Genomic DNA, 14,869 nt, shown 5'->3' with positions numbered 1-14,869 from the left:
CGAAACAAAGGAAATCAGCAGACTGTAAACAGGAGCACCAGGAACCAAACCCTGCTCTTTAGGCTAGTTTTCTCAAGCCATTACTCAAGTTCATATCATACTGTGTATTTCCTTCATAGATTATACATTCAAGCCATTTGGATTCCTGTTCTTTAACATTCAAAAGAGATGATCTGTTAGGTGGTGAAAAATGGCTCAGTGAATGCATATGCAATATTAAAAGCCTTTGTTTTCTAATATTTATAAAGTGCAATGAAATGATTTTAGAAGACTTTTAAATAGGGTGACAAGTGCCTACACAATATTTTATGACTCAACTTTCAAACGGGCTCCAGTGCATTAAACAAGCAGCAGAAATTTCAGGTAGAAATGATTGGCACCTGCTCTTTGCTTCTTTTAGAACCATTACTTTCACCATCATGAGTTGGAAGGACTTGGTTGACATTTTAGTCACATTCCTAAAATCTTCAGTGACTGCATTCATGCTCTAAGAAAATCTATGCTTCAGACTAAGATCAGATTAAACATAAAAATCCTAACTATTTCTTCTTATTATCTGGTGGCTTAAATAAAGCTAGTCATCTCTTTCTCTACTGCCCACCCTTTGCCCCCTTTCCCCACTAAGTTCCTGATTTTCTTAAAGGATTTAGGGGAAAAAAGGAGGAAACAAAATTTAAACCCAAAAGATATAAGCTTTTTTTAGTTGACATAGATTTTTTTCCTTTTTAAGGAAAAGTTTAGATCAGCTGGCTTTACTTTAGAGATAGGTTTTGAACCTCAAAATATAAAATCACACCAGATCATTCCAGCCTCAATAAATCCCCTGGCAGGGCTTCAGCTATTTGTAATGCACTCTTGTTTTATGTGGCTTTCACTTACGCCTACTTTCATAAATGGCTCTCGATTTCTCGTAGAGCTCATATGGGTCAGGCTTCCTTGGGTCAAAGGCCTCTGTTGAGTCAGGAAAGGAACTCCTGTGAAGGGCGGGCGGGAAGGGCAGGTTCTGTGGTATGGCCGGAGCAGATAAACTCGTCTGAGGACTGCCTTGGTTCTCCCATCGGTCCATTATCTGTAAAGCCAAAGAGAACAGAGAAGATGACTGATGATAAACTCTTTCTTGCTGTTTCCCTGTCACACACCACAGCCCTCACATTTAAGTTCGACTTCCTTGTCCTGCAGACTTTTCTTTTACAAAACATTCAAAACTTCGGTAGAAGCGCTGAAAGAAAAAATTCTATTTCTATATAATAAAGCACCATAGATGGTTATAAATACATGTGTTGCTTGACTTTTAAACGCAAACTTTCATAACCTTGTCACCTACCAGGTAGTAATTTTCAGCGAATCACTTAATCTCTTTGAATCTGTTTTTTTCTCTCTATAAAATAAGACACTGTATGTATTTCAAGATAATTTATCTGTAAGTGCTTATAACTGTATGGTATTGTTCCTTTTCTAAGATGGCTCCAATTCAGGACACCATTTTTACTGAAGAAAATAGTCTGCAGGTATTCACTTGACACCTATATACATCCAAACCACTTCCTATACTTGAACATTCAATCACTTTCCTCATGGCTGATAAGTAGTTATAGAACGCTTTGGGGTTTCTGAATTGTTCAGTCTTCTATGAAGCTTCATTTACTGCTGATCCAGTGGTTTCTTCTCCAAAATGCTGCTGCTGCCACCATCATGACTTATTAACAGTCTGTAGAATACTTTTTAGAGCACCAAGTTCTTTCATTTACAGTATCTTCTTTGATCGTCACTACAGCCCCGTGAGGTAAAGTGAAGACTCATTTCTTTTTATCAAGGAGAAAGCCACGTTCACCAAGATCACCTGTTTATACAACCAACTTAAACAACCAATCAATTTCTCTTTCAAACTCAACTTCAGCTTTTCAGTTTTGACTAAACTTGTTGTGTGTAGAATGAGATCAGGATACCCTCTTGTTTGAAATTCTGCACTATGTGAGTGTAGTCCTCAGGATAAATGCCACTTTCTAGTGGGGCATGGCAGCTCTTCAGCTGATCCTCTTTCTCATCTCCACTGATGGTCCCTCCTCTCATTCCCTAGAACCCTACAGGTTCTCTCCCTTGCATATTTTGTTTCTTTTTCTGCTTGCAAAGTTTACCTATCTTGCACTCTCCCATCTCTCATCTTCATTATACCTGGCTACTAGACTCAGATGAGGCCCCTCCCCCAGGCGGCCTTTGCTGACCTTTCCTGATCTGGCTACTTGTGCCTCCTGGGTGCTCTCATGGTACCCACTACCTGCCCCTCACACTCAAGTGGAATCGCAAGTCCACCGTTGTCTCCACGCATAGATGATGCTGGGCACAGAGACTGCAGGGGACAGAGTCTCTCTCACTGTTGCATTATCAACACACAGCAAGTACTCAGAAAATGCAAATTTAGTGAATGGGTGAAATCAATAAAATATGGTCACCTGTTCTTTCTTTCTTTCTTTCTTTCTTTCTTTCTTTTTTTAATTTTAAAATCTTTAATTCTTACATGCGTTCCCAAACATGACCCCCCCCTCCCACCTCCCTTCCCACAACATCTCTCTGGGTCATCCCCATGCACCAGCCCCAAGCATGCTGCACCCTACGTCAGACATGGACTGGCGATTCAATTCTTAAATGATAGTATACATGTTAGAATTCCCATTCTCCCAAATCATCCCACCCTCTCCCTCTGAGTCCAAAAGTCTGTTGTTCTTTCTTGAAGGCCAGTTTTGATACACACTGTTTTGAGCTTGGCAGGATTATAACTTTCTAGTCTCTACTGCACTGTCGCTGCTTTTGTTTTCATAACAGCTATTGTTTGGTTAGGGCTTCAATGCCAGCTGTCACCTATCAACAATACATGTTTTAAAGCTGGAGAGGATGTGAGATAGCATATAACACACAGGTCCCTGTGATCCACTTACGTACCTCGGATTGTGGCAGGGGTTGGACCATTCAGCAAACTGGGCAAGAAATGGGTCACTGACCCTTCTCTCAGTACTACTGGAGATAAGGCCTGAATATTTGAGCTTTTTGAAATTCATATATTGACATTCTAACACCCATGGTAACACTACTAGGAGGTGGAGCTTTGGGGAGATAATTAGGTCATGAAGCTGGAGCTTTCATGAATGGAATTGGTACTCTTATATAGAAGACCCCAGAGAACTCTGTAGTCCCAAGACCCAGGTGAGGTTACAGCCATCTAGGAGGCAGGCTCTGACCAACACTGAATCTTCTGGTGCCTTCATCTTGGACTTCTAGCTTGCAGAACTATGAGAAATATGTTCCTGTTTTTATAAAACACCAATCTATTTTATTGTAGCTTTCAGAAGAAACTAAGAAGACACTTGGCTTCATTTTAATGTGTTTACTTTATGTGCTACTGACCAAGATTTCATTTGAACAAAGGTCCTGTAACTAACAAAGATGGAAAACCCCTAGCTGAGTTCAACTCCCTAATATTAAACATGATCTCTAGGAGCACAGAGAGGTCCAGCAGCTGTCAGTGCCCAACCCTGGGTCAAACACAAATCTATAACTATAATGGGAGTCCTTTTTTTTCTTTTAACATAGTAATACATTGAGGGGAATAGTTGGTAAATTTGCTTAGAGTCCTGGCTAATTTTCTGCTCAGTGACCCTTTCGCTCTCATTTAGTAAAAATCTTTAAATATGCACTTCATAATTCACTTGAAAGTAAAATTTGCCTAGGAAGCCATTGTAGGTTCCTTTGGTCATCCATTCTCTGTGCTTGTGCTCTGACAGGAAGACCCACACTGTGGCTAAAGGCATATTCTTTTTTATTTTTCATTTTAACTGACTTCAGGCACCATGTGGGTACATTTTGTCTGTGACTTTCTCCCTTCTGTTTCTAAACATAAGATACTTAATCCTGAAAAGTAAATAAATTAGAAATATGGTCTGAATCACTGAGTATTCCACTTGTCATCAAAGGGCTTCAGCAAATGTCTATTTATTTCTATCTTCCACGGAGGGTTATCTGGTTCTCCCATAAGTCTTGCTAGTATATATACTGCTCATGTGCAATCACTGGAGTAAACATGCTTCAGGTGAAATATCAGTAATCTAAAAAACATTCTTAAAACTACAAAATAAATAATGCTTTTGGCACTGTTTAGGAAAGTTTCTTTGGCAGATAGAAAAATTCTACAATGTCTACAGCACTGAGATGGAGAAATTTGCTGAGTCCAGTTCATGCTTAGTAAAGCATTCACAGTGTCTTGCTGTGACATTAATCAACCCTCGAGTCACTCTGTCAGGGATTTGTAAGACTGTAGAGCAGATAATCACAGTGCCCATGAAATTACTAAAAAAGAAGACTCATAGTCCTTCACTCCCCCACCCTCTTATCAAGTCATTTGAAGTTCAGACCTAGAAGACCGTGGTGGAAGCCTCCTGTTGTGGGATCACCATCCCTCCACCCCCACCCCTGCTCTCTGGAGCTGATGTGCTGATCTGACAGCATCTTTTTTTTTTAAATTTATTTTTTAGCTGAAGGATAATTGCTTTTGCAGAATTTTGTTGATTTCTGCCAAACATCAACATGAATCAGCCATAGGTATTAAGGGCTTCCCTGGTGACTCAGACAGTAAAGAATCTGCCTGCAATGCAGGAGACGTGGGTTCTATTCCTGGGTTGGGAAGATCTCCTGGAGAAGAGAATGGCTACCCACTCCAGTATTCTTGCCTGGAGAATGCTGTGGATAGAGAAGCCTGGCAGCCTACAGTCCACGGGGTCGCAAAGAGTCCAACATGACTGAGCAACTCTATTGACTTCTCAATACTTTCTTAGATACCTTGGTCTCTGCACTTTTGCCTTCCAGTTGGGTTACCTTGTACTCACTAGTTCCTCTCAATATTCATGAACCACATAGATTCTTACCCCAACTTCTTATTCCACCTAATGTCTTCCTGGCCTTGACCTCTGAAGAGCTGTGTTACCTGTCAGGAGTTTACCTGTCAAAAAGGCTTCTGATTGGAACTTTCCACAGTCCTAGCCATGTCCTTACCTATGCCAATATTCATAAACACTTTTCTAGAGTAAGGAAAAATGGAAACAAAATTGTTTTCTTTATCTGGGAGGAGACCTGTATTTCTATTCTCCTTGATGAATGAGTGAATGTTTTAACTGTATGAAAATATAGTCACTGAGAAAGCAGTGGACAGAGTGGACATATAATCCACAATGGGATATCAAAGAGTAAAACAGAAAAAAATCGATCATGGTGTGGTCAATTTTTTTAAACCCACCTTCTGATTCTAGGATGCACATTGACAATAGAGAGCTTGTGAACAAGGTAAGTTGTCCTTCCCATGAAAACTAGAAACTGCTTGCTACCTGTAGAAGCTGGGATAGTCTAAACACACTTCCTTACTATTTTAGGGCAGGGCTGGGAGATGAAGACATTTGGCTTGATTCAGTACTTGAAGAATGAACTTGGATTCCTTCCAGATGAAGAGGACAAGAACTCACTACAATTAGTGTATTACTTGTTAAACAGAAGTGATTATCTTGATGTGGATTAGTTTTAGATGTGGATCAGTAGGACAGAAGAAGGTCAGGAAGTGACACAGGACCAGGAGAAGGGGTGATCTCACTCAGGATAACATTTCCTTATCCTGATTAAAAATGTCATCAATCCTCTTCAAAGGTGAGAGTGTATAACTCCAAATACTGTGGGTATGTATTTATATATTTGCTTAAGTAAATAGTTTTGCAAACTATGTTCATTCATTGAGTGATTAATTTATTAAGAGTTTATTCGTGGAAGGTCTGCTTTCTAGAATGACAGTATTTTATATTTTTGAGCATGTCAGAGGCTCTGCTTTAGCACCTTACATGGATTAAGTCATAGACTCTTTACAATAACCATGAGAGGAGTATTATTATTATCCCCATTTATAGATGAACTTGAAATACTGAAAGCTTAAGCAGCTAGTCAAAGGCAACCTAGCTAGTAAGGAGAAGCACAGTTTGGACACAGGCTGTAAGCCTTCAGAGCCTGCACCCCAAACCACCGTACACCTGGCCGGTCACCAGAGTCCCTAATCTGAAGAATTTCTGGTGGATGCCTGGAGGGCGTTACACTGACAGTCCTCTATCTTCATTTAGCTTAGGACCTGGAAGTCCAAGCCCTACCTTTTGGAGGGATGCCTGGGTTCAGGATTAGTTTTAAACTGAGTTCTATGAAATTATTGAGTGTGGATGTAATTAGTGTAATGACAGCAGATACTATAATTATGCCAAATGGCATCATTTGTGTAAATGTGGTACATATAAGGAAATCAGTAGATTACATAATTGTAGCACCATGATGAGGTTGCAAGATTCCTTCTTAAATTAGATAACGATATGTGTAACCACAGAACACAGATTTTTAACTCTGGTGGCGAAAGGAAGGAATTATTCAGATTTTGGTCAAGGCAAAACAAACTTCATTTTAAATATTTTTAAATACTTGTTTTCAAAATCACATGTATCACTAAACAGTTTAACTAGGCCCAAGTAAGACTAGTTTTCTCATTTGATATTCTCTGTGGGCCAGATGAGCCGAATCCCAAATGAGGACACGCTTGGTATGAAAGTTCTGAGAGCATGGGCCTCTCATCACCAGCTCCCAGTTTTCTCATCTCTCTTTGAGAGAAACCTGGACATCAGGAATACTCCAGGGCTCAATAATATTTTATTTTCACATGTCTTCAAATAATTTTAAAGACATGTTATTTAACTAAGCCAGTTATTGCGCTTGAAAAATATGCAAAATCATTTCTAAAATGAGAAAATGAAGCACTTAAATATTCCTTTAGTAAAAGGGGGAAAAAAGGAGCATAAAATTAACCCAAGAAGTCCCTACTCACTGGCCAAACCAGGGGCCACTGGTGTCAGGGCTACTTACTGTGAGAGGAAAGAAAAGTAGGTGGAAGACGTGATTCCCTGAGATTTTGAGTTTTTTTTTTTTTAATTGTTTGTTTTGTTTTTTGTTGTTAACTTGAATCACTTTGCCACAGCTCTCTTCCACTTGTGGGTTTCAGCCATCTCAGTTAGGGTCGGCTATTCTAACACAGCATAGAATGGGACCCCAGAAAGCTAGTCCCAGCTCTTGGGACTTGGACAAACTAGAGTCAACCTAATGGCAAGTAAAGATCATCTCCAGCTGGGAAGGCAACTTGTCTAAACTTGTGTCACAAAAAGATTACTAAAATACCAGTCTCCTACGTTAGCATCAACATTTCAGGACAGCTGATAAAGAAACTAGGCTTACAGAGACTAGGTAACAGCAGAGATCACCAGTTTCTGAAAATTCAGAGCACCACTTTGAGTGACTGTCATTTATGGTGGAAAAACACAAAGTGTTTCACAGACACACATGTATTTAGCTCTGTATGCGTTAAAATGTAAATATAAACACAAATAAATATACAGCAAAATTTCTTGAGGATCAGATTTAATTTGTAGGTCAAGACATCTGGGTCTATAATTTGTATTGTTTTAAAAATTCAATGCAGTAAGAAACGATGGTATTTCTGTTGGTGAAAACAAAGGTTTCTAAAGAATTTTCAGCACACCATATTGAACAGTGTTAATGCTTGTTTTGTAAAAATATAAAAAAACAAAACAATCTTTATAGGAAAGTAAGACAAATTAGTTTTTCACAGAGAACTTGTTCTTTTGACATCAAAAATCTCAAAGGAGGAAGGGATTTTCGAGGTTACCCAATTCAAATCTTATTTAGTGGAATTGTAATCATAACTAGTAATAAAGAAGAAGAATTTCAACTTACAGGCTTTGGGGTTTTCCATGGAGAAAAGAAACCTGCAATAAAGAAAACAATATATGAACTTTGAAAATACATTCCACTACCACTTACAGGTAGCATGATATTAAGATAACCACAAGTACTTTATATAAGTTAATAGGAAACAACAACAACACATTCTGCCTAGCTGCACAGTTTTTTTTTTTCAAAGGGACCAATTTTATTGGAATTATGTTAATGATTCTAGGAATATTTCTTTATACGGCAGCTGAGGATTCTGAAGCCCAGTGATGGTGAGGAACTGTGTGGCAAAAGATCAGTCACTTTACAAGAGCTAAGGCTGAGTCATCCTTTGGGATTTCTGTGGCACAGCCTTAGCTGTGTGTGGGTGTGGGTTTGGGTGTGGGTGGGTGGGATGGGAAGAGAGAAAGAGAGCGAGAGAGAGGGAGAGAGAGACAGAGAGAAAATGAGAAACAGTGAGGGGGGTAGAGAGGGACAGACAGAGAGAATATAGATAGAAATTAAGACTTTTAAAGGGTAACACCTGTGATTAGTACACAAATAATTCTGCTTTATGTACCTGCTTTATGTGGTTAGAAATCAATCAACAAGCCTTCATTAATCCTACATTTATAAATAATGTATATACTTACATCATGAATAGATTCTACTATAATTGCGTGTGAGCTGTTTCTCCCACTGACTTCTCTACAGCAGATATCTATTTTATTATCCCCCTGCTCTAGTGACAGCACAATGTTTTTCATGAAGAAGCGGCTAAAAATGTTTGTTAATTGAGTGAATCACGTATCATCAAAGACAGGATTTTTTCAACTCATTGAACTCTCTTAATGATCACAAATGGTTTGACGGTTGAACTGACTTTGTTTGATCTGAATGACCTTTAAGATAATTAAAAGTAAAGGACAGATTAATTCCTTTTTCCTTTATTGTTATTATTTTATTATACACTGCCAAAACACAATCTAGCACACAGAACAAAATTACTTTCTTCTCATACCATCTCTCCCCTCTTTCAATGACTTCACTCATGTTAATATTAGGTGGTATCTGATAAAATGCCCAATAAAAAATGGAATGTTGAAAATATGCCATGCAATGATTATTACTTTTAAAACTTGGACGGGCATAGAATGGGCCATGGTTTTTGACTATTCCCATTTATAGGAAATATCCACAGAAAACTAGACACACACTTATCTAGATGCTGAAGCAATCCAACTCAGGCAGAGTATAAATACTAATTTAAATACTAATTACACCTCAACACAAATGTTGTAAATAGCTGATGCTGCATTTTATGAAAAGAGTGAAAGCAGGTAGGCCATCATGTTCCTCAGTTTTCCTTGGAGCACAGAGTTAAATTTAATGCTGAAGTATAACAACTATCTCACCTAAGGAGATGGGTGAAATTGGCTTACTTTCTCGTATACTCTGTATGTATGTTCTTATTTCTCTTTCCAACTATTAAAAAAGTTCTATTCAATGTGTGGCTTGATTTTAATTTAATTGCAAGGATTTAATCACATCCTTTTTGATAATAGCTGAGAGTAAAATTACAGATAAATAAATATATTTATCTCTTTGACTCATTCTGTAAAAGGCCAATGAAAATAATTTGACCAATAATTATAAAAGTGAAAAGCATTGTGACCTATTGGCCAATTAACTGTTATTCTCATTGAAGAATAATAGTTATTTGCTGTTTAAATAAAATTTATTTGCTGTTTCATGGAATTGTCAGCAATGGTTCTTTTGAGAAAAGATGTCATTTATACGTTCTCACAATGTTAAAACATTCAGTGATTTCCTCTGCTTTCTCTGTGTTCCTCCTTTTTCTTCTTCCTGCAGTGCCAGAATGGATTTTGAGTATTTGCTGCTTTACATTTGCTAAGCGCTGGGAGTTTCTTAGATTTACAGATGTATTGAAAATGGTTTCTTTTTATGGAGCTTTCATCTCCACATGGGGCATTATCTTAAGAGATGATTATTCTTCCTGGGGAAAATGTATAATCATGGGCCCTCCTGGCAGTTACGGTGCCAGAACTGAAATGGCATAACAGGGACATTGGTCAAGATCAGACAAGGAGAGAGGGCCATTTAATTTGACCACTTGTCATCACTGGCACGTCGGCTTCCTCTTCTTCTGAGGTGGTTTTATTCAGTCTGACCTCAGACTATTGGCATGACCCAGGACTTCTCCACTGTGCCCATTATGGCAGTTTCTGAAATATGCCTAATGCTGAATTGTGAGAAAGAGGCTTCAATCTCCGAAGCAATAGCTTCACTTTCTGAGTCATTGTCAGAGAGAAGCTGCTTGTTTCAGAGTACGTAATTTTAGGTAGCAGAAATAGTATCAGAATAGATTTCCTTAAAAATAAATAACTTACGTGAGACTTAGAGTTCCTTTGCCAAATTAGCAATCACGCTATAAGCACTTAAATGAAGATGAACAGAAAACATTTATTTTGCAATACAACACTGTAAAGCAATTATCCTACAATTAAAAATAAATTATATAAAAAGATATGCAATTCTTCTTTAAAGATTTAATTGGTTGGCAGTTTGCTGTTTTGATAATTGTGTAAATAAAAATGCAAAAGAATAAAGAAAGAAAGAAAACATCTATTTTGGGTATACCCAATTTGGCCCAATTAATTGATAAAATCACTTCTACATGATTAATCTCCAGTTTTCTGCTCGGCTTCATTGGAAGAGCTCCATAAATACTATAATAGCATGGGTCAAATAATGTAGGTCAAATGCTATACTAATGTGGGTCAAATGATAATAAACCTACAATAAATTTTTGCAGGGATTACACCTCTAAGAAATCTAGTCTATTGCAACTAACATAAAATACCCCCAAACAAAATAAGAACTTTTAAATTCTTATTTCTGGAACTTTTCTTTTTCTGGAATCATTCTGGCCAAAACAGATCACAGAAGGAAGACAGGTTTGGTTTGTTGAGACAATTACTTTTGGGTGTCTCACCACCTACACTCACAGGGATACAGGATGAGGAATATAGATAGCTTTTTCTTAAGCCTTTCAGAGCTGATAGTCCTTTTTTCAAAGGCAAATACATAAAAAAGATTTTTGTTTAAACTAATAAAACTTGCTTTATATTTTAGTTTATTTCTGGCCTTTATTTCCCCTACTTCTACAGAAAGTAGAATATTATAATTCTTTTATAGAATTAAAAAATGTATTTATTTTATTTATTTATTATAATAACTTGACCTGTTTTCCATACTGATCATTTACTGAAGTGTGTTGATGTGTCTGTGTATGAATCCAAACATTTATTTAATTCTAACTCTAAAGACAATAAAAGTGAAAGACCTCAAGAAACAGTTATAAGCTAACTGAAACATGAGTAGGGACATTTTAAAAAGGAAAAATTAAGAGAATAAATGGGAAAATTTAGATGCAGCCAATAGGGAAGTTTCAATGCATTTAATATGAAGCACAAAACTGAATTAGATCTCTAAAATCTGTCTTTTTTAGAACAAGAAATAGAGTTAAAAATATTTTTAATTCCTCATGTAAAAGCACAATTAGACGGGCAGAGAAACAGAAACACAGTACAAATAGCTTAAACAAGAAATTCCGACTCTTAAAAATGGAAGAGGAGAGAAGGCAAAACCAGTTTTATACTGAGAGTTAAATCAAATTTACATATCAACTAAATACAATTTTAATAAATTATAGGACTATGGTTGCCCAGTTAAATATGAATTTCAGATAAGCAATGAATAACTTTTTAGGATGTCCTGTAGACTGACTGCATGAGACATATACTGCATAGGACATACTTATATTAAAAATTACTTGTTTACTGAAATTCAATTTAATTGGGAAGTCTACATTTTCATTTCCTAAATTTGAACACACTACCAGTTCAGTTCAGTTTAGTCGCTCAGTTGTGTCCGACTCTTTGCGACCCCATGAATCGTAGCACACCAGGCCTCCCTGTCCATCACCATCTCCAGGAGTTCACTCAGACTCACGTCCATCGAGTCCGTGATGCCACCCAGCCATCTCACCCTTGGTCGTCCCCTTCTCCTCCTGCCCCCAATCCCTCCCAGCATCAAAGTCTTGTCCAATGAGTCAACTGTTCACATGAGGTGGCCAAAGTACTGGCGCTTCAGCTTTAGCATCATTCCTTCCAAAGAACACCCAGGGCTGATCTCCTTCAGAATGGACTGGTTGGATCTCTTTGCAGTCCAAGGGACTCTCAAGAGTCTTCTCCAACACCACAGTTCAAAAGCATCAAGTCTTCAGCGCTCAGCCTTCTTCACAGTACAACTCTCACATCCATACATGACCACAGGAAAAACCATAGCCTTGACTAGACGGACCTTTGTTGGCAAAGTAATGTCTCTGCTTTTGAATATGCTATCTAGGTTGCTCATAAATTTTCTTCCAAGGAGTAAGCGTCTTTTAATTTCATGGCTGCAGTCACCATCTGCAGTGATTCTGGAGCCCCCCAAAATAAAGTCTGACACTGTTTCCACTGTTTCCCCATCTATTTCCCATGAAGTGATAGGACCGGATGCCATGATCTTCGTTTTCTGAATGTTGAGCTTTAGGCCAACTTTTTCACTCTCCTCTTTCACTTTCATCAAGAGGCTTTTTAGCGCCTCTTCACTTTCTGCCATAAGGGTGGTGTCATCTGCATATCTGAGGTTATTGATATTTCTCCCAGCAATCTTGATTCCAGCTTGTGCTTCTTCCAGTCCAGTGTTTCTCATGATGTACTCTGCATAGAAGTTAAATAAGCAGGGTGACAATATACAGCCTTGACGTACTCCTTTTCCTATTTGGAACCAGTCTGTTCCATGTCCAATTCTAACTGCTGCTTCCTGACCTGCATACAGATTTCTCAAGAGGCAGGTCAGGTGGTCTGGTATTCCCATCTCTCTCAGAATGTTCCACAGTTTATCGTGATCCACACAATCAAAGGTTTTGGCATAGTCAATAAAGCAGAAATAGATGTTTTTCTGGAACTCTCTTGCTTTTTCCATGATCCAGCGGATGTTGGCAATTTGATCTCTCGTTCCTCTGCCTTTTCTACAACCAGCTTGAACATCAGAGAGTTCACGGTTCACGTATTGCTGAAGCCTGGCTTGGAGAAGTTTGAGCATTACTTTACTAGCATGTGAGATGAGTGCAATTGTGCAGTAGTTTGAGCATTCTTTTGCATTGCCTTTTTTTGGAATTGGAATGAAAACTGACCTTTTCCAGTCCTGTGGCCACTGCTGAGTTTTCCAAATGTGCTGGCATATTGAGAACACCCTATATAGGGAACATTTTATATAAGACCTGGGCAATGAGAGTTGGACTGTGAAGAAAGCTGAGTGCCGAAGAATTGATACTTTTGAACTGTGGTGTTGGAGAAGACTCTTGAGAGTCCCTTGGACTGCAAGGAGATCCAACCAGTCCATTCTGAAGGAGATCAGCCCTGGGATTTCTTTGGAAGAAATGATGCTAAAGGTGAAACTCCAGTACTTTGGCCACCTCATGCGAAGAGTTGACTGATTGGAAAAGACCCTAATTCTGGGAGGAATTGGGGGCAGGAGGAGGAGGGGACGACAGAGGATGAGATGGTTTGATGGCATCACTGACTCAATGGACATGAGTTTGGGTGAACTCCGGGAGTTGGTGATAGACAGGGAGCCCTGGTGTGCTGCAATTCATGGGGTCGCAAAGAGTTGGAAACAACTAAGCGACTGAACTGAACTGAACTTGGTACCCTGCTGGAGGTCAGAAAACCCACCTGGCCACTTGCACAGACCCTCCCATCTCTTAAATGATCATTTCTTATAAAGGATTGTGACTAATAAAGGAGATTCATGTCCCTACTACTTCCTGAAAATATTTCAGGGACAGTGAGAAATTCTTCCTATAGAGGAAATCATCTTTTTTTTTTTTTAAGTTTCCCAAAGGGGAGAAGGCCCAAGGTTTTAAAAAGCCTCCAGTTAAGGCTAATTTAAGGGAGAAAAATACCACTAATACAGTTAATCTTTAATTTAAAGATCCTCCCATTTTCCCACAGCCTGGCAAATTTTCCATCAAAAATTCAGCCTTCAGTAAATGTAAGCCAGCAGGATAATGAGCTAATTTCCATTAAAACTAGTTCAGTGTTATTCATTTTTTTTCAGGTTTTTGACTGATCTTGTATTTCTTATTAAAATTCATTAAATGAGTTAAACCCTGCAGTTACCTTAGAAAATTTGTTTAAGCTGTTTCATATCAGTAAAAGGGCACTTTTTCTTAATGAAACTGACCTAGGTTAAGAAACAGCCTTTCCATTAAGATACTGCTGGTGGTACCCTAACCTCAACATCACCATGTTTCAGTCGAGCAAATTATTCAGTTTGCAAAGAAAATTTCAAATTAGTTGCCATCTTTGGCCTACAGAATCCATTTTTGTGTGGAGAGTTGAGGCATTCTCTGCAATGCTTTTAAAATGATCTTTCCTGCATCTTTTAAATAAAAGTGTTTTACTTATAAACACTATAAAGCTGTTTTTCAGAAGGCCATTTCCCCCCAAGGCTTTGTTCTTTATGGAGAGAGCAATCTGACCATTTCAAGTTTTCCCAGCGAGTATCAAGAAAGGATAAGCCTGCACATGTTGACTTCTGATAAACTCAGTTACATGAAGAATACGTTCAAAATAAAGCAGGCCAGGTAGACAGCCTTGAACGGGAGTAAAGCAACACACTGGAAGAGGAAGAACTTTGTCAGCGAGGCTAAAACTCAGACTGAGGTGAGGCTTGCTGAAAATATTAGCAACTACAAAGGGCTTATGCTCGGAACAAGATGGAGGGCAAAGAAGAGAGAAACCACTCCATGTGCTTGTGGTCAGCTGTAAACAGTTGGCAATGGGAATGTGGAAGGATATCAGTCTTGCAAACGGAAAAGTCCATTTCTGAGAACAATTTTCTTTATTATAATGGATATGTAGCATTAAATTCTCTTCTATTGAGAAACCCATCTAAAAACATCTTTAAGTAATTTAAGAGAGATTAAACACCTTAGTCATTAAATTAC

General features: G+C 38.3%; 1 protein-coding gene across 3 annotated transcripts in view; it reads right to left on the bottom strand.

The window, feature by feature from the left end:
- MAGI2 (membrane associated guanylate kinase, WW and PDZ domain containing 2) overlaps window positions 1-14,869 on the bottom strand; it is a 1,500,648-nt gene that overhangs the window by 197,937 nt on the left and 1,287,842 nt on the right. For all 3 annotated transcript variants that reach the window (XM_069587784.1, XM_069587786.1, XM_069587785.1), the window contains 2 exons: window positions 7,813-7,844; window positions 880-1,069 (listed from right to left, as the gene is read on the bottom strand). In XM_069587784.1, coding sequence (XP_069443885.1) covers window positions 880-1,069; window positions 7,813-7,844 — 222 coding nt within the window. The remainder of the gene's footprint in view (window positions 1-879; window positions 1,070-7,812; window positions 7,845-14,869) is intronic.

Source organism: Ovis canadensis, chromosome 4 (genome assembly GCF_042477335.2).
Source record: "Ovis canadensis isolate MfBH-ARS-UI-01 breed Bighorn chromosome 4, ARS-UI_OviCan_v2, whole genome shotgun sequence".
NCBI lineage: Eukaryota > Metazoa > Chordata > Mammalia > Artiodactyla > Bovidae > Ovis > Ovis canadensis.
This window is presented reverse-complemented; position numbering and strand designations above follow the sequence as displayed.